The sequence below is a fragment of the Manihot esculenta genome, chromosome 2, assembly GCF_001659605.2.
Source record: "Manihot esculenta cultivar AM560-2 chromosome 2, M.esculenta_v8, whole genome shotgun sequence".
Classification (NCBI taxonomy): Eukaryota; Viridiplantae; Streptophyta; class Magnoliopsida; order Malpighiales; family Euphorbiaceae; genus Manihot; species Manihot esculenta.
In genome coordinates this window covers 2,355,260-2,373,985 of record NC_035162.2, presented here as the reverse complement: position 1 = coordinate 2,373,985, position 18,726 = coordinate 2,355,260, and the positions used below count along the sequence as shown (strand labels likewise).

At 34.2% G+C, this 18,726-nt stretch overlaps 1 protein-coding gene across 2 annotated transcripts; it reads right to left on the bottom strand.

The window, feature by feature from the left end:
* Positions 1-1,439: 1,439 nt before the first annotated feature.
* LOC110609454 (DNA-directed RNA polymerase IV subunit 1) lies at positions 1,440-16,924 on the bottom strand. Of its 2 annotated transcripts, XM_043953930.1 has the most exons (20): positions 16,662-16,924; positions 15,485-15,617; positions 12,696-12,815; positions 11,737-11,857; positions 11,528-11,646; positions 11,045-11,098; positions 10,730-10,957; positions 10,042-10,197; positions 9,836-9,931; positions 7,817-9,727; positions 7,081-7,250; positions 6,895-6,961; positions 6,712-6,815; positions 5,420-5,568; positions 4,939-5,198; positions 4,679-4,852; positions 4,450-4,584; positions 3,909-4,150; positions 2,862-2,973; positions 1,440-2,086 (listed from the first exon to the last, which is right to left on the bottom strand). In XM_043953930.1, the coding sequence occupies exons 3-20, from the start codon at positions 12,780-12,782 to the stop codon at positions 1,916-1,918; spliced, it is 4,356 nt and encodes a 1,451-aa protein (XP_043809865.1). In that variant the 5' UTR covers positions 12,783-12,815; positions 15,485-15,617; positions 16,662-16,924; the 3' UTR covers positions 1,440-1,915. The 2 variants fall into 2 exon arrangements, with proteins under 2 accessions (XP_043809865.1, XP_021604721.2); XM_021749029.2 differs by lacking the exon at positions 15,485-15,617 and having other exon boundaries at positions 16,662-16,923.
* Positions 16,925-18,726: the final 1,802 nt, after the last annotated feature.

Below are 18,726 nucleotides of genomic sequence, written 5' to 3'. Positions count from 1 at the left end.
ATGCTGCACGTGCATTGTGCTCATACACCATGTGACTACCAAAACGAGGAATTTATAAGGAAATCATCTATTCTCAATTAAAAATGAGTTAATTAAAAGTAAATTTTAATATTACTAAATTAATACAGCTACTACAATTATAAGAATAGTTACACACATTTTATCAAGACAACGAAGCAACATCTTCTTGATGAGTATTTTTGCTTACCATTCTTTTCATTATTTCAGAATAAAATTGAAATTTTTTTTATCAAACAATAAATAAAAATGATCGAAAAAATTAAAAGGTGTTTGCATTAGTAAATTTAATTTAATTTGATAATAAATATATTTAAAAAATTTTAAATTTTATTTTTTCAATGATCAATTTTAAATAAAAAAAATGAAAAAAAAAAAGCGTCTAAAATTGAGGGCTGGAATATGAAAACTTTACTTTTAAAACACGTGGAAGAAAGGAGGGCAGGGTCTTTATCGGTGTCCAATAATTTCTTAGCTGTAATATAAAAATATTCTACACGACAAAGGTTTCTGTTTTTGAGCCTCCTATTTTCTAGCCTCAAGACACTTTACACAAATATTTTTTAATTCATTTTTATACAATTATGATTCACATTTGTTATTATTATGCCCATTTTATTTAATAAACTTTAACACTAGAATTTTACAAAAATTTAACTTAACTATTTCTTTATAAGAACTTAAATAAATTCTTCCCAATGCAAAATGAAAACTAACATACACAACGTTAATACCTAATGAAAATATCAAAAGTACCCTTATGAAAGTGATATTTTAATTTATTTTCTAAAAACAGATGGAGTGCAGTGTTAATACAGAATTTAGAGACCAAGTATGTTTTATGAAATAAAATAAAAAATGATTAACAAAATGTACTGAACAATTTAGAGAAAATTTTAATGGATTTTTCAAAATACAGAATTCAGCAATACCAAGAATGTTTTTGCAAAACACCTTATCTTTTCCTTTTTTATGAAACAAAAAAAAAAAAAGAAAAAGAGAGAATTGAGGAGACAAATTAATAACAACACCTGCAAAGAATGGATTCCAGCAGCCGTTGGGCTCATGATGTTTTCAACTAATAATACAAAAGTAGGCTCGTCGACAAGGACCCAGGTGGGGTTGATCAAGAGTCCAAACGCATGATGGCTTAGTATCAGGAGCAGCGACAAGTTTAACAATTGGACGTTTCATCATCAACGATGAAAGGTCAAAACCCAAGGGCCATTATGCTTCAAAATGAAGTTCAAAACTTCAAGCTTTTAGGGCAAGTTGCATGAATCTTGCCACTGATTTTTGCCATGCAGACGTAAATTTCACAACATTATTTTCAGTGGATGTGGATCCTCTCTTGGATTATATAGAGAAAGAAGTTTGAATCATGAAATTGGCCGAACCCCAAAGTTGAGAAATGATAAAAATAACAGGAAAACCTTCTTTCTCTCTTTTCATTTTCTTCCCAAAAAAAATTTACCATATTTATTTATGAGTACATGAAAATGAATGCTTCACGCAAGCTTCTCTTTGCTGCTTTCACTAGATCTTCTTTGCCGTACAATACACTGGAAGGCAAACAAAGCTATAGTGAAAGGAGCAAAAAGAAGCTTGGGAAGTGCCTTCCCTACTTATAAATAAATAAAAAAAGCGCTACTTATTGACAACAAACAGATGGAAGAATCGCTGTTTCTAGCTTTCTTCTCATGCAAATCTACTACTGTTGAAGGCGTACAGCTTTCAACAGGTATAAAAGCTTCAAAAACTATATTCAGTTGCTCCTCAACTCTTCCAAAGCAACTGTGTTAGCTGTCAAACGGGAACTCAGCATGAGCGCCATCCATTATTATTGTCCAGTCTTAAAGGCAGCAGCTATACATGTCTGGTCTTCTGATCTGGTACATTACAGATTACGGCTCTGTAAAAATCTTTCATGATACCTTCTGGCCTTTTGAGGGGCAATGATCTCAAGAGCACCATGGACACACTTGCGATATGAGAAGTCCTCATTTGTCCCGTCTGTTCTAACTAGTGAAAAGCATCGTGAATCTTGATATTCTGGATGATTTACAACCTGACAAGGATGGGAAAACAAAGCATCATGGAGCTGCAGGGCTAAATCATATATACATCAATTTATAGTATCCATGAAAATTTGTAATATCAAGCATTACATTTGAAAAATAAATTTTGGGACAAGGCTACTAGAGTAATTCAATTCATTTTGCATATAGTCAGGTTAGCAGGCAGCTAATGTCATAATGGATATTATATTATTTTTCAATAATGTAACTAAAGTGTTTCTGCTTACCAACAAGTATATAGCAGCAGGCTTGGCTACAGAAAAACAACATTCCGGTTTGAAAGGATAAGAGTCGGTGATCCCATATGACATTCTCAAAAAATTGGAGGTCTTGATAGAACATGTAGCTAGAACAAGAAGTTCGAAGTTTAAAATTGAGGTACAAAAATTTAATCTCTATTTCTGCCCGGTAAAAGAAATGCCATAAATAGAGAGCATATGGAGTTTCACAACAAATCCCACTCAAATGAGGCTGTAAACTTTACAAGCCGAAAGTATTATTGAAATAAGATACCGGTAGAACTAACTATAATAAGGTCACGTAATTTGTGTTATATACTTTGAAGTACTCTAACAAGGTGTTCAAAATCTAAAAGTAAGTTTTATTTAGTTAAATTTATACTAACATAATATTAAGCAACCAGAACAGCTATTATTAACATTGTGCAAATACATCGTCACGTTCAAATAAGCATAGCTTCAATGTCCCTTCTCAACATAAGCCAAGCCTTGCAGGTAATCAAGTTCTTTTTTGAATTTAACATACCTTAATATCTTTGGCTCCAGATCCAATTTTCTCATCTCTTCGAGGATGAAAATATAAAGCCATCATCAAGGTACACTTGTCAGTCTCATTTAATTGGTGATCTACAGGGTACCTTCATCAAGAGCAATTTAAAGACTTTTAGAGAGCCAACTACCAAACATTATTTTGGAAAGGAACAACATAAATAAAGTTCAACGACCTCAAAGCAAAGAAAACAAGGGCCAGAGTCAAAATGAGAAAACACTGTAATTGTTCTGGCGCACAGAAAGAAAATACATCAATGCAGTTAAGCAAAGCAAAATTTAAAAATGACATAACTTGTATGACTACCAAATTTCTTGTACATTCTTCTGCATGCACACACATATTTTCTATGCAGACTTGGAATCATTATGAAAAGCATTCACAAGTGTTCTGGAGATTTAACTGCTGCATCTTTTAATAAAAGCCTGTTTGGGATTGTGGTTCAAACCTGATTCTCTAAAAAGCACCAATTTAAATGTTGTTAAAAGAAGTGGGAAAAACTTTTTAGCTGTTATCGAGTGAATGAAAATAAAATAAAATTATGACCAAAATGCAGCATGATTTCAAATAGGACATTCCTTACATTCTTTTTCTATTTCATATATAAAAATAGCTGTAAAGGATAGGAAGCAACAAAAATTTAGGGATCATTTTGCAAGAAATCAGCATCATTTTTTATTGTACATTTTCATGCTTTTTCTGCAAAAAAGGGTGTCCAAGCGCAATGCTTTGGCATTGCCCTCTCGTTACTGAAAAAGTACAGAGGAGCATAAAAGATAAGAATGACCATACAACTGGAAATGGCCATTGAACATGACATGCCAACCGTGCATGATGATATCCAAAATATATCCTCGTTACAAGTGCAACACTACTGATGCCGAATAACACATGAAAGCTCCTTTTCTGAAATTGCCACTAAATGTGGTATGAAAATTGCATATGACCCGGGCTTCTATCATAAACATGACATTAACATTGCAACAGAAAAGAGATGAAAAATTCAATGCAGGACTAACTTACTTATTCAAGATTTTGCTCAGTGCTTGGGAAAGTCTATGAATATCATTATATGTAAATAACCTTCTTAAGGATTCCAACATTCCTTTAGGGCCATAAGGTGTCTTGTACACAAATTGGGCACCATATTTGTCAGATTTATAGCTCCGAGCAAAAGGCACTTCAAACTCAGCAGTCTGCTGATCAGTACTCATTTGGCTACCCAGAAGGTCATAGACATCCACAGGTTCTGAAAGCTTGTAATCCTGATGAGTTAGGCACATAAATGGAAGGAATTAGATGGTTTAAAGATAACATCAGTCATGAGGGGAATTTAAGTTGGAAACGAGAGGCTTCATTATGAAAGGATCAAATCAAAGCAATGTGTCCAATGGAATAGAAACCATTCAAATAGCAGATGCCTCAGACTTCCTCTTTTGATATCAAACAATGAATTTTAAAAAGAGAAAGTCAGGATCCATTTAAGACCTTACCTCAAACATGAAACTGTTTCACTCTTAACATTTTGTTAGCCTGTTTATTAGGAAGAACAACGTAATTTTACCTTCCCAGCAATAACAATATCAAAATGTCCAGTGCCAATGGAAGGAATCTTTCCCCATGACAGAGCATCCAAGCTACCTTGAAGATCATCCACAACTTCCCCCTTGGCAGCTTTGATAAAGCAATTACCAGGATTCTGCAACAAATTTCAGCGCATACCGATGAATTATACTTGACACTGGGAGTAAAGGATACATGTATGTGGAAGAAAATATGCAATGAGAACTAACAGAAAAGCATGCTTGCACAAATGGTGAAAGGACTGATGCATGCTCTCTTTGCCGTTTCCAGCCCTTCGCATTTAGGCCAACAAACTCTCCGGTAACTGATAGACAATTTGCAACAAGAAGCAAATGTTCAGGAAGCACACTCTTGCCAACATCAGATATTGCAGACTCCAAATTCTGTGTTAGAGGATGTGTTAGTGCGTAGTCTATGTGCCAACTGTCCGGAATAATCATATGCAAGAAGTCACAATAAACCGACTCACATTGAGGAAAAATCTCCATCCAGCATCTATGCCATATGCTAAACAGAAATCACGTATGTTATCTGGATGACTGCGTGTCCAATTGATCACATCCATTATCGGGAGACAGTAATCCACGAGCAAGCTCCATAGTCTTGTTTTGTCAGAGCTCCCTGACATAGAAACCCTCAAGTATAGCTCACCACAAGGATGCTTATGCAAATTCGGCATCCGTGGCCTATCATTCCATAAAATATCCACCTTCTCTATCTCCATTAATCCTAGCCATCAAATCAGAAATCCAGTAAAATAAATCAAACCACCTGTCTACTACAGTATGGCATATCTTGAAACTACTTACTCATAGAGAGGGCTAAAAGGTTATTCATATAAATCAAATAACTAGCTTGTAAGAAAGTACATAAATCAAATTGCACCTGTCAAACCCATACAACATTGGGAAAAAAAAACCTACACAAGGAATAATCTGTGTTTTACCAACCTTTTAAAACTGTTTGAAGAAGGAATGGAATCATCAGGTCTTGAATTGTCTCCAACTGTGTAGATGAATTCTTGGACTTTTCAATTATAGTAATAGTTAAACAGAAAGTGTCTTCCATTTCCCTTTGATTGTCAGCTACAGAACAGTCCCTGAAATTTCAATCAACCAGGTAAAAAAGATTATAAAGCTCCATGTAACAATTTTTGAGAGCTTTTTATATGTTGATGCCTGACATATGGACACAAAGAGGTTGCAGGGATGAGAGAAAATTTTTAGATCTTAACAACTTAAGGTCTGCAGACAAATTCATATCCTAGCTCATGGAGGAAAGCAAAAGAAAAGTGATAGTGTAGGACAGTGGCACCCAAATCTTATTTACAGTATCCTTCACCATCACATCACATATACTTTAGTTTGCTTTATATTGGAATCTAATGTCCTGATGGAACAGCCATATACTGTGTGGCACTGCAAAGAAACCTTCAGCAATGTTTCTCTTTTTCCGCCTTTAAATAATCAATTTGACAGGGAACTGTTAATGTATGGATGTGTGCCATACTTGAACATGTTATACAAGTTGTGGATCATTTTATCAAGCTATATTAAATAATATCGTAGAGAAACCATCATTTAAAAGTTAGATTTAGATAAGATACAACTGCATAAGATAATTCATAGGCCAAATCTATCCCAGATTGCCAACTTGTGTGCTGATGCGGAGGTAACAGCTGGCTATAATTGTATTTCAGATAATTTATTGAAGAGACAAATAGATATGCAAACCAACATTCAAAATGTGCTTGGCACATGCATAGGATGTGAACCATATAAAGGGTTCCTTTAAGTGAATGAAATACCAGCCACATCTTACCACCAGAAATAAAAGAAAAGTTCTGGAACTTATAGAATTAAGTAATGTTTTTATAGATGAAGACATATGAAGAGTAATTCACAAGGATTCAAGCTTAAGTAGTAATTCATATACAAAAAGTGCAATGTGAGACATCAGTTAAGAGATTACAAGAAAACATATATAAATTATAAAAATTAAACAGATCCAGGAGAGTAGCAAATTTTACTTCCAATATTGAAGGAAAGCAAGAAGTGTGCAATATATAAAACAAACCATGCAGAAACCATAATAATTCTCCATTCTGAAGGAAAATCAAGTTTCCAAAGTGGTAAAAGAGAAGCACCAATTGGGAGAGGGAGAGAGAGAAACTGACAAGCACCACAACTATCAGGAACTGCAAACATGCAATTATTATGGTAAAGCAAGCGGATAAGCTTACTTGCATATTATTTGCACATTTGGCAGATTGGTTTTCGAATTACACCGCTTATAAAGGGTATCTATGATAGAATGCACATTTAGACTTCTTTCCTTCATAATTTCCTGAAAAGCAGCAACATTTATACCAGATATAGGATTCAATAATACACATAGAAAAGAAACAATATTCAGAATATATTACCTTATGTACATGAAAATGACAGACCCAAGGACTGAAACGGGTCCTGCTCTCACTCTGCGGAGAGAAACTAAAGCCCACAAAATACATTGATTATTACAACAATGATAAACATTATACCACAGCCAACATGGAAAACTACTGGAAATAAAATAACACAAATAGAACTATAAAAGAATAAGAGCTGACATTATCCTTGAAATAGAAACAATATCTGAAAACAGTACTCTCTCCAAATGGTTCTGAACTTCCAAGGCAGCATACTCAAAACCATGTCTACGTCTTCCAAGTTTGTCGGATAAAAATAGTGACATAGATTTGTGAGCGTTACTCCTTTTCAGACCACACTCCAGCACATTCTGTGCAATTTAACCAAATCAAAAACTGATTAGGATTCAGGAAATCCAAGAAAAATAGCAAGAGCACTCAATTAACTATTAAGTAAAATTCATTTACACTGCAAAAGATATCAGTTATCCAGACCATAAAGAGAATTAGGAAAATCACAAAGAAAGATGATACTAGCCTCACAGCCAAGAATGAAAAGTATACTTCCACAACTCAAGCTATATAATTATTTCTTATCCAATTTTGTGGTCCTGTTTGAGCACAGGTATCACCTGTTTTATAGCAGTTCAGTTTCCAGATTTGTGTTACAACCTAAACAGTATATTTAAATAGCATACTTGTATAAGCAACAGAAATATGATCAGTGTCTTCCCAATTTTAGATTCATTAGAGCTGTAACATCAGGAGCGACTGTGCGTGTGCAAACAAATAAACATATCATTGCTAGTTGTTATTCACAAGTGGCCTTCACATTTCATATTCTCCAGAACATGTTAGTGAATTCTTCAAAACATGTTGTCTTATGAGAATGGCACTGAAAGTGAGGGGTGGGTGTGGAGAGGAGTAGAAGGAGCACCTTAAGATTTAGTAGAGGTGATTTTTCAAGTAAACTGATTGGTTGATCCAAAGCACTATATGCAGCTTCAGAGATAGCACAAGCAGCCAATGAACCCACTGGTTGGCCGCCTATCCCATCACAGTTATCAAAGTCATGGCCAGTGCTATACATTGGGGCAGACATGTCTGTCTTGTTATTATAGGAGAACTGAACAAGTTGATTCCCATAAGCATTTCTCACTGTTCCATCATATACTGTGTGTATATCACGCATGAAAAACATGAGTCTTCGAGTTAAAGTCCCAGGAAGATCAGCATTGTCACTAAAAGAGCTATCTCGACTGGTTACTGAATGAACAAAACATTCCAGGGGATTCAAGCCGGTTAAAAAAGAACCTTCAACAACAGCAGATGGGATATAACACTTGGCAAATTCAGTAGCATTGTCATCCTTTTGTTTATTCAAAGCAGCACAAGAAAGTTGGTGAGGCATTCTGAAAGGCAATGGAACAAGTGAATGTTGCAAGCCTACACACATACTATGTTGGACTAATTTTAGCATATTACCCTTGCTTCCTGCTTTAAACATAGCCATCAATGCATTGTCCTTGCTTGCATATTTATAGGCTAAACTTTGAATATCACGGAACACATGCTTGAAAGCATCAACAGAAGCTTGGCTGAGTGCAGCAGATCTCTGTTTCTCATAACACAAGCGCTCTACATCAAAATCGACAGCAAGCTGATCATCTTCACCATTTCCAGCAAGGAAATCCTGACACGAATCCACCATGAACTGTTTTACATTACATGTGTGAACTGCATCTTGTATTCCACAATAAACTTCAGAAATCATGTTAGTCCATGAGTTTGAGTCAGAACAGAGGTACAAATCAGAGAGCGAAACGCTTAAGCCCCTCATAGACAACCACTCACAAAGAACTTCCTGAGCAGTATGCAAAAAGTCAAGGAATTGACTCTGGGAATGTTTGATGAGGCTTTGGAAAAGATTACCATCAGTGTCACGTAGCCAAAATGATCCTTCAGAAGAAATAAGCTCCCCATCACGAATGCAAACCTTATTTGAGGGAAAATCATGATCAAAACCTCTAGGTAGGAGCATGCTAATTAATTGCTTTCCAGTCCAAGCACAGCCATTAAGGAAAGGAGCTTTCATAATAGCTGGAGAACACTGATGAGGACAAAACATTTGCAGCTGTTGCATTTGGAATAGGCTTAAGAAAACTCCATCCTCCATGATCAAGTGAGCAGCAACTAAACTATCTTGACTAAGCGAGAGGAGATTCCTGCCACTCTGTGCATTAGTTAACTGCTTATCTAAAGCAACCAGCTCAGAGAGCTCAACTCTGGTGTCAACTGATTGCGGAATATAGCCGTGTAGGCAATCACCATCAAAATCTCCACGAAATGGGGGGCAACAGAGTGGATTGATTGCAAGAACAGAGGTCACCGGAAGGACCTTAACCGAGAGAGCGATGAGTGAGTGTTGATGTATAGATGGAGGCCTGTTGATCAAAACAGTATCTCCATCATTTAGAGGCCTGTAAATGACGTCACCAAGACGGAGTTCCTTAGTATGACGAACACGGACCAGATTACCTTCCCTCCGAACATGCATATCACCCTTCTCAAGAATTCGTACTTCACAACAAGTATTCAACTTCTCCCAATTCCAAGCTGTCAGATGTTCTGAAATTTGCAACCTTTCTGCAATATGACAGGGTATACCAACTTCACTCAGCTTAATATTAGGATCACCAACAACCACCATACGGAATGAATTATCATTCCGTTTACCAAGAACAACATCTTTAATCCATCTCAAACCAGATGGCCTGGAGGCAGGATCATTTATCTTCCTTTGTGCAGCGATGATATCTTCATTGTTTACTGAAGTGTCTGGGTTGATCTGCAAAATAAAAGAGTAATAACAAGCAGAAAAGCTTGACATTATTAAAATTACAGAGTCCAAGTCTCCAACACAAATAGGAGAAAGGAAAAAGGCTGCTTATCTTGCCTTAGAAGTTTTCAGGCAGTCAAGAACACGGAAGCTCAATTCTTTTGCTATCCCTCTGAAATCAACCAGTTTTTTGTAAGCCCTAGTCCGTTCATCCTACAACCATTGGTTATTTTCAAGCAACATGAGAGATGTACAAGTCTATGGGAGCAAATGTAAAACACGTGAATAAAATTGAGAAAGCACTGCAAGAAACAAATACTTACAAAAGATAATCTCTGGCCACTGGAAAATGCATGTGTAACTTCTGTCACACGATGACAATTTGGTGTTACTGAGAAACAATTAAGGAAAATTGAATCTGTCTTTATAACAAGCTTTCTTATGAAATTTGCATCAACATCCTTCAACAGATGACAAACCTGAAAACAAAATGTGGCTGCCACATATAGATAATTTTCTAATAGGATTATAGCATATGAAAGAGAGAACATGAGCAGATACAGGAAGTAACCTTTTAAAGGAGATGATTTTAAAAGAAAAACATCAGTTCAAAGGTTTTGAAATCCTTGTGTATATTCAATATGTGAATTAAAAAATTTTCTACAACGGTCAATTAGAAGTAATTGCTACAGAAAAATGTTCTCCCTCCATCTAACAAAGATGGGTTTGTTTTCATTTTTCATCCGTCCCAAATTATATGCCATTTTCCTTTTTGATATAATAATTAATTGATTAGGTTCCTAATATAGCCCCATTTAATAAGCATCGAAAAAGCAAAACTTTTTAGTCCCAAAAATAATTTAGTAATTGAGCAATATGAATGGAAAATATATTAGGAAAGACAATATGAAATTTATTATAAGTTAGTAACTTTCTTAATCCATGTGAAAATAACTAGAGGTCGATCTTTGTGGGATTGAGGGAGTATATAATAAAGCCACACTATGCTACCTGTGCATGCGATAAAACTCTTTGGTTTGGTCTCACAATGTTTTCTTCTTCTTGTTCATCTTTTGGAATAATATCCCAATAATCAGCAGCCAACCTTTTCTTTGGTCCTTTCCTTTGGGACTTCTGTAGAGGTCTTTCAACGAATTTCGCTATAATTACATTTTTTCTGAAGATTTCTTCTGAAGATACAGAGAACCTCATTGTTGGATACCAACCTATTGAACTTCCCTGTTTGTAACAAAAATGAATATTATGATTTATGAATCACGTAGGTATAAAAGAAAACAAGTAGTAAAAAGAGCTGGACAGACTTACAACACAGTACTTGCAACCCTTAGGCAGATTTTGCCTATATTTTGAACCAGTTCGCTGATGCATGCATAAGATAGAAAAAGGAAAACATCACCAACAAGTAGGCAGCCAGAAGAATGGTATTAAATTAAACTTTTACAGCCAATGAAATGATTTTCCCCAATATGTCTTGGATCTTGAAATGGAAAATCCAATAAGGCATTAATTATGACAAGAGAACAATAAATGGAAGATGATTTTCTAAGTTTGAAAACAAAATATGAATGACTTGATGAACTCAAATGAATGAAAAGGAGTTTCCATCATAGCTTCCATATGCTCATGCTCTGTCATTCAAATAAATCTAGCATACAAAATTAAATTAATTTATAATTGTGTCAATATCACAATAACGTGAAGTTTATCACAGGGAGAAAAATGAATAGAGAAAAAGATTGTAAAAATTAGTTTAAAAGAAAGTCCAGCGCAAGGACGACAGCACCTAACCTTGGTCTCTTTCCGAATAGATTTACATCCTGGGCAAACTTTGTTCAATATCTTTACAACTTCAGACAGGTAATAAGGATGCAGTATTGTGAATGGAAATTTAATAACACCAAAATGACCTATCAATTGATAATAGAATATCAGCACAATTTGCAGCAATAGAAGATCACTAACCGACATAATTTCTTATAAAATTTCAGTCCACACACCTTCACAGGATTTTAAATCTTTGGATCCACAAGTAGAGCATTGAGAAGATGGATTTGGCAACCCCAACTTGGGATCATTGACCTGACTTGCTGCATCAATAACTAAAACTGAAAGCTTTTCCTGTTGCAGTATCACAATATGATTAAATAGGATTCATACAACCATTGCATAGACATTTTCTTTCACAATAGTAGAATTACATTTCGAGCCCATTTGTGTCAATGAGAAAATCAACAAAATTTCATAAGCGGAACTGGACTTGAGGACAATGGAGCAGCTTAAGTGAAAGAAATTAACCTACTGAAAAAAGCAGTCATACAACACAGCTGTTATGTGTTAGAGAGGAAGTAATAAGCTACGAAATGGTTAACACAAATTGTTGAGGACATGATTCAATGCTATCATGAAGATGATATTGACTCACCACCATACTGGATAGTACCATGACAGGTCATATATAATTTATTTCAGAGCAACAAAAGAAAATGAACATTAGTATTCAAATACATGCAAGTATATACAACACATGTTCGTATATATGCAAGTAATTTTGTTTTGTCATGTCAAGAACCAGTCACTATCATTGTACTCCTAGGTTCTTCACCCATTACCAGCAGGGTGAAGATTATCCTATTTAGAGTTGTAAATTATATAGGAAAAAGCATTTATATCATGCAAAACATTATCAAGCTATCCTGACTATCTTTAAACCTATACCAATATTGCAGATGAACAAATCTATGAAATTTTCTTTAACTATGCTCTAGACAGCTAACAAGGATCCTGATCAATAAGTATGACCACAAAGCATGCAGTTCACAATAAATTTTAAATCATTGCATGGAAAAAATAATAGAAAAAAAATGTTTTGCAGCAATCAATTTGTGATAATAATTGACAAATTTCTTCAAATGTCTTTTTCCATTTGTGATAGAAAAGATAATAGAAAGTGAGTTACCTTTTCTGTATCAGTTGAAACACCGAAATTTATGGCTGTTAGAAACGCAGATGGCAATTGCTGCTCCTCAAATAAATCAATCTCCATACTTTTAAACTTATTTGGAACTAATCAAGCACCCTGCATATAACATCATATCATTCTAATAAGAAAGAACAAACAACCAGAAAATAATTCCACAAGATAATAAATTGTCTATTGACAAAAGGCATACTGAGGAGAAAAGGCACAAAGGAGCAACAATTTACAAACAGAAATCTCAATTTTGACTGAGGAAGTGTAAAAGCATAGAATGCTGAGCCATAGAAACCAAAGTATACCGAGTAAGCAATCTCAATAAGCTAATAAGTAATGGTAGCCACTAAAAAGGCAAACTAATAGGCAATTTGAAATAACTTGAAGAAAACACCTCGATGCACAAATATGGAAGTACACTTCTTGGTAGATTTGAATAGTAGGATTGTATAAGAGGAATGCCAAACTTGGCAGATGGTGAAGCATTAAAAAATCATTTAGTTTCAACAATATGGGATGTTTGCACTAAAAGGAACAAAAGAATAAAAAGGATCTAATCAACCCTAACTAGTTTGGGACCGAAGCACATAGTATTAAATGCGCGCCTCAGGCTCAAGGCTCAGCAGGCTCCAAACCCTAAAACCTTAAGCACCTAGGAGTGCACTCCTTAACTAGATATTTGCCAATCCACTAGAATCCAGTATTGATGACTTAGAATTTTCAGACTTGAGAAGAATATTAACTAGTCGCTTTTAATCTCTCTTCTCATACGTTGTTTTTAATATTCTCTTGTTATTATTTCTAGTTTATCTGAAATTTTCCTTTCTAATCCTAATGCAAGATAAGTAATTTGCTAAAGTTGACTTGGCAAGCTCAATCAAGATCTACGCTTTGGGCCCGGTGACCTCCTTGATTGAAACCCTGAATCATGAGAGAGGTGGACCTTAGTTGGGACGGAGATAGGCCAATTTTATTGAGGGTTGTCAGTTGCTTGAATGTCTACGACAAAAAAGTGGGAGAGGCCGGATTCAAACCTATGTAGAAAAACTTCAACAGATTTACATTATGTCGCTTTTGACCACTCGGCCACTCTCCCCTTCCCGGGCCAAGGCCCCCCTCTCTGGGTTCTAAGAAGGAGTGCAACGCCTTCAACAAAATCTATTTATAGTTGATATAGCTCAATACCCGCCCCATCAACTAAGATTGGTTGGCAGTCCCTCATTGGTTCTCAATGTTGTCGTGTTCGTTACTCATCAATCGTCCGTTTGATGGGGTTAATAGATATTTTGGCGACGTAGGCTTAACCCTTAGATGTTCAGTATTCAAGTTGACTAGCCTTGCCCATCCCTAGGCGAATTTGTCCATTATCACTTAACTGTTAATAAGCTAGCCCATTCCTAGGCGAACCTAGCTATTATCACTTAACCGTTAATAACCTATTACTACACGATTTCCATAATCCCAAAAAATACAGATCTTTTATCCACTACCCAATAACTCCATATTTTGATGAAATTAGACAACAAGACAACAACCCTTATCCTCTAATAGTATAAAAGCAACTAGAAAACAGCATTCAAAGTACGCAATTTTAATACACTTGAGCTATTCTATATTGATTACTCGCCAAATTCACAGCATAATAACTTCAATGTCGGAGTGGTCGGCAACAAGACAACAAACACCTCATCTTTTCTTCTTTGCAGGTTGACACATGACACACATTTAAAGAGTCAAAGGAGATTTTCAAAGACGACATCAATAGTATTATTGTGATATTGCTTCTTTATTTCTTTCTTTTTCTCAACAAAGACATTATCATGCTATTAAAGTGATATGTCCTTGATGATATACCATATATATCTAAAGAAAATAAATATTAACATGTTACTTAAGTTTTTTGTTTCTTGGTTATCTAAAAATTAGCTTTTCTATTAAATTTTATTTTTTGCACCTCACTCATTTAGGCATATGTTTGCGCCTTGCGCCTTACATCTAGGCCCCAAGAGTCCTTTGGACCTTAATGCACCTTGAACCTTTAATAACCATGCCTAAGCATAGTTGAGTAGAGTTATTGACTACATTAGCAAAGAAGTACCAGTTAGCTTGATAAAGTTTTTTGGAAGTCAGTATCATTTCTCTAAACTTAAGCCTTTGTCTAAGCCCTCACAGTTCTAATTTGTTCTCAAAAAGAAGGGGGAAATGGATGACAAGCTCATAAACCATCAAAAATAATAAAAAAAAATAGTAATAAATGAACTAAAAAAGATTATAAAAACTCAATGGGAGCAATAGCATAAAAAATATTGGGTTAAGATTATGAATAAAGAGAGCAACAAAGTACACATCTTATCCAATTGATAATGCAATTTTAATGATCAGCATTCACAACATACTCTTTTGTCTTTTCTAATATAATGATCAAGTACAAGCATATATGCCAGTTTGCCATTTCAAATGGATATAATTCATATACCATTATTTTTCTTTAACCAAGTATGCATTAATGCATGTGTTATTTTCAGATATTACAAATGATTTACAAGCACTACAGACAAGGTAGGTAGGTAGTAAATATGTGGAATGCATCCATGGTGCCCCTAAATTATATTAATACAAAAGCAATATTATAGTTTTACGTAAATTTTCTACAACATCACTGACTTGTTAGCCTAAAAGAGATGTATACTAGGAATAATGCAATATTTAAAAAAAGATCATAACAAGAAACACGCAATTATGGTAAAATAATTTGGAAAATGCTACAAGCATACTTCCAATTAAATGAAACATATGTGTCAAAAGCGTGCTGTCGTTAAGCTTGACAGTTCCATGTGGGATGCATGAAAAGTATATTTTCGTCACCCTTTTGTTGTCTTCAACTATCCAACAGTTGTTGCAACCTAGCTTTCATACATAAAGGAATAATGTGAAGAGAGTGCAAGTAGCAAATGAATGGATCAGTTATAGTAAATAAACAAAGACAGCATTGATTGGAAAAAATGACACGTGTAAATGAATCGGAATCATGAAATTGCTATATCAGTCACCCATGAAATTTTAACAACCACAACTGTTATATTCTACCACTCGCCAAGCCCACACTATCGATTGAGATGCTAATTCAAGCCAGAATTGTCAATGATGGATAAACACATGCACAAAACCCCAGCCTCAGTTAGCCCAAAACTTTGGAACTTGGCACTTGCTACAACAAAAAGAAACACCATAACAAATTAGCCACCATGTTCCCTCCAAAGAGCTAACTGATCATGAAACTTTTAAACTATAAGCAATGATCAAAAGAACCACCCAAGTCAAACCCTGAACAGTCATTATGTACGAAGCACTTAAACCCTAAATAGTTAAAACAAAATTTCTACCAAGAAACAAAATTACAAAAACCATAAAAGCTATCAACAGCAAAGTGAGTCAATCCATAGCCAATTGAAATTAGTAGCCGCCATTGCCACGCACTAGTCAGACAATCACAACAAACAGAGACCTAATCCCCAGCCTCATAAGATCAAAACCTACGTATTAAATAGAAACAGCGACGAAATCATAAACAGCCAAACAGTTGTTCCATTGATCAAAATTCAAGAAAACATAATTTTTCTATACACATTGTATAGAGCCTCACTTGTACAACCAAACTGCCCCCTCCCCCAATCACAACACACGACACATGCGCATTACAAAACCCTTCAATTCCATCATCAACTAAACCCCAACTCCACCCTAAAAACTGTATTCACATGCACACACAAGATATAACACTATCTCTACACCCAATCCAAAGAAGAAAACCACGCAAAACCCACGCTTAAAAAGGCAAAAATAAACCATTGATGAAGATACCATGATCACCCATGTACATGCACAATCCAATAGAAATAAGCGGTAAAACAGAAAACCCAGGAAAGAAACTTATCAAAACCATTCACTTACGTTAATGGAGGGGGAATGTGCTTTCCCCTGGGAAAAGGACCTGGCTCTGTTGCTATGAACAGAGGAGAGTGAATGGGACTGGATGATTGTGTATGGAGCTGAGAATATAGAGGTACCTGCCAATGACACTCAGAGTAATAAAAAGGGTAATGAGGGGGCGAAACAGCTAAAGCATGGGGACCTTACGGCCGCCGGTTAGACTACAGGATACAGACACAGCACCGAGTTCAGGGCTTTTAGAGGGCACTTGGACCTCCACGAGGTCAAAAGAACGTCGTATTTGCTTCTGTTGGTTAAGAGCCCCTGCTTTTCCCTTAATTACGGTTCTGACATTAACACATTTTGTAAAAAGTTTTACTTGCGGGGATGGAACCTTTTGTGAAATTACTAGAATGGTCATATTGGTAGTACTATTTTTGGGTTTTTATTAAAATTTCTCTTTTATGTGATTTTCTTTTGGGAATTTTTTAAGTATTCCTGATTTGGCAATATAACAGGGAGGGATGAGCTGTGCATGATGGATGAAAATTGCCTGCTAGGTTGCAACCCGCAAGATGCATGATTTAAAGTGGTAATAATAATTATTATTATAATAATAATAAACTATAATCTGGTAAAAGTAATTTTTTTAGCCAGATAATTTCTTTGATGATCGAATAGTATTTTTATTTTAATAATAATATTACATCATTAAAATAAAATAAATCTGTCTATGAATATGAACTTTCAGTATGTAGAATTAGAGTATTGAGATCAAATAATACATTTCTTTTCATTTCATTGTGGTTGAATTTCAATTTGATTACATTTAAACTAATTTAACGATTAAAATTTTTATTTTATAAAAAAATTATTTAAATAAGAAAATAATATATGAATAGCAATAAAAATAGATAAACAATTTGAATTGAGATGAAAATTAAAAAAGAAAAATTAAAAAAATAAAAATAAAGTATTTTTGAATACTTATTTCGATATAATTATAATAGGATATATAATTATAATTAAATTTGAAAAATATTTAAATTTAAAATATAATATTTATGATGAATTTAGTCGGGTTTGAGTTTAAATATGGTGTATTTATTATTTTAATTTATTTATATAAATAATTAATTTAATATAAAAATAATTTTATAATTATATTTATAAATTTGTTTATGTTTTCATTTTAAAATTAAAATTTAAATATCTATTTTCAAATTTTAAAATTTTTAAATGAAAGATTATTAATGAAAAATATTTTTTATATATAAATTATTAATTAAAATATATAAAATTAAATAGATTCAAATTTTATTTAATAATAATAATTACATTTAAAATAAATTTAAATAATTTAAATTAATTTTAATTAAATTCGAATAGCGATAATATAATTTGAATTTAAAATTGAAATTTGTATATATTATTTTTGCATGTACTTTTCCTTTTAAATTTTTAGACACAAAGACTTTATATGAGTATATATATATATAATGCACTCACAGATTTCACAGGTTTAATTTATGAAAAAAAAAATTCACACTCCTCCCTATTTAAATTGAGAATTGGATAAAAATTTCAGACCATTCTGAAAGTTAAATTTTTATGAAAAAAAAACACAGAAGTTTATATATAAATGGCACAATAGTGTTGAATTGACGGATAGAGAGAGTGACAACTTCAAAACAAGAAGGGTAAGGGTAGTTTTGTAGTTAATGGGAATGGTTGAGGGCATTAAATGTGGAGCAGTGATTAAATTCTCAGAGGAAGCTAAAACAACAGTCAAATGGGTAAGATAGTAAAATCAAATACAACATCGAGTTTAGGGAAGTCAGGGGTTGGTTGAACGCAGAACCGTAACGGCTAAGGTCTCATACAACAAACACAAATTCCATCACAGCCGTTCATTCGCATTGGGAACGCATTCATGAAATCGGCTACACGCTTGTGATACGCATCACATCCCGCAACATGAAATTAATTAATATGTGTGTACTACATGTGATTAAAATTTTACATTAAAAAGTAAATTCATTTTACTAAAAAGGAATAATATTTTTAATAAATTAATACTCCCACG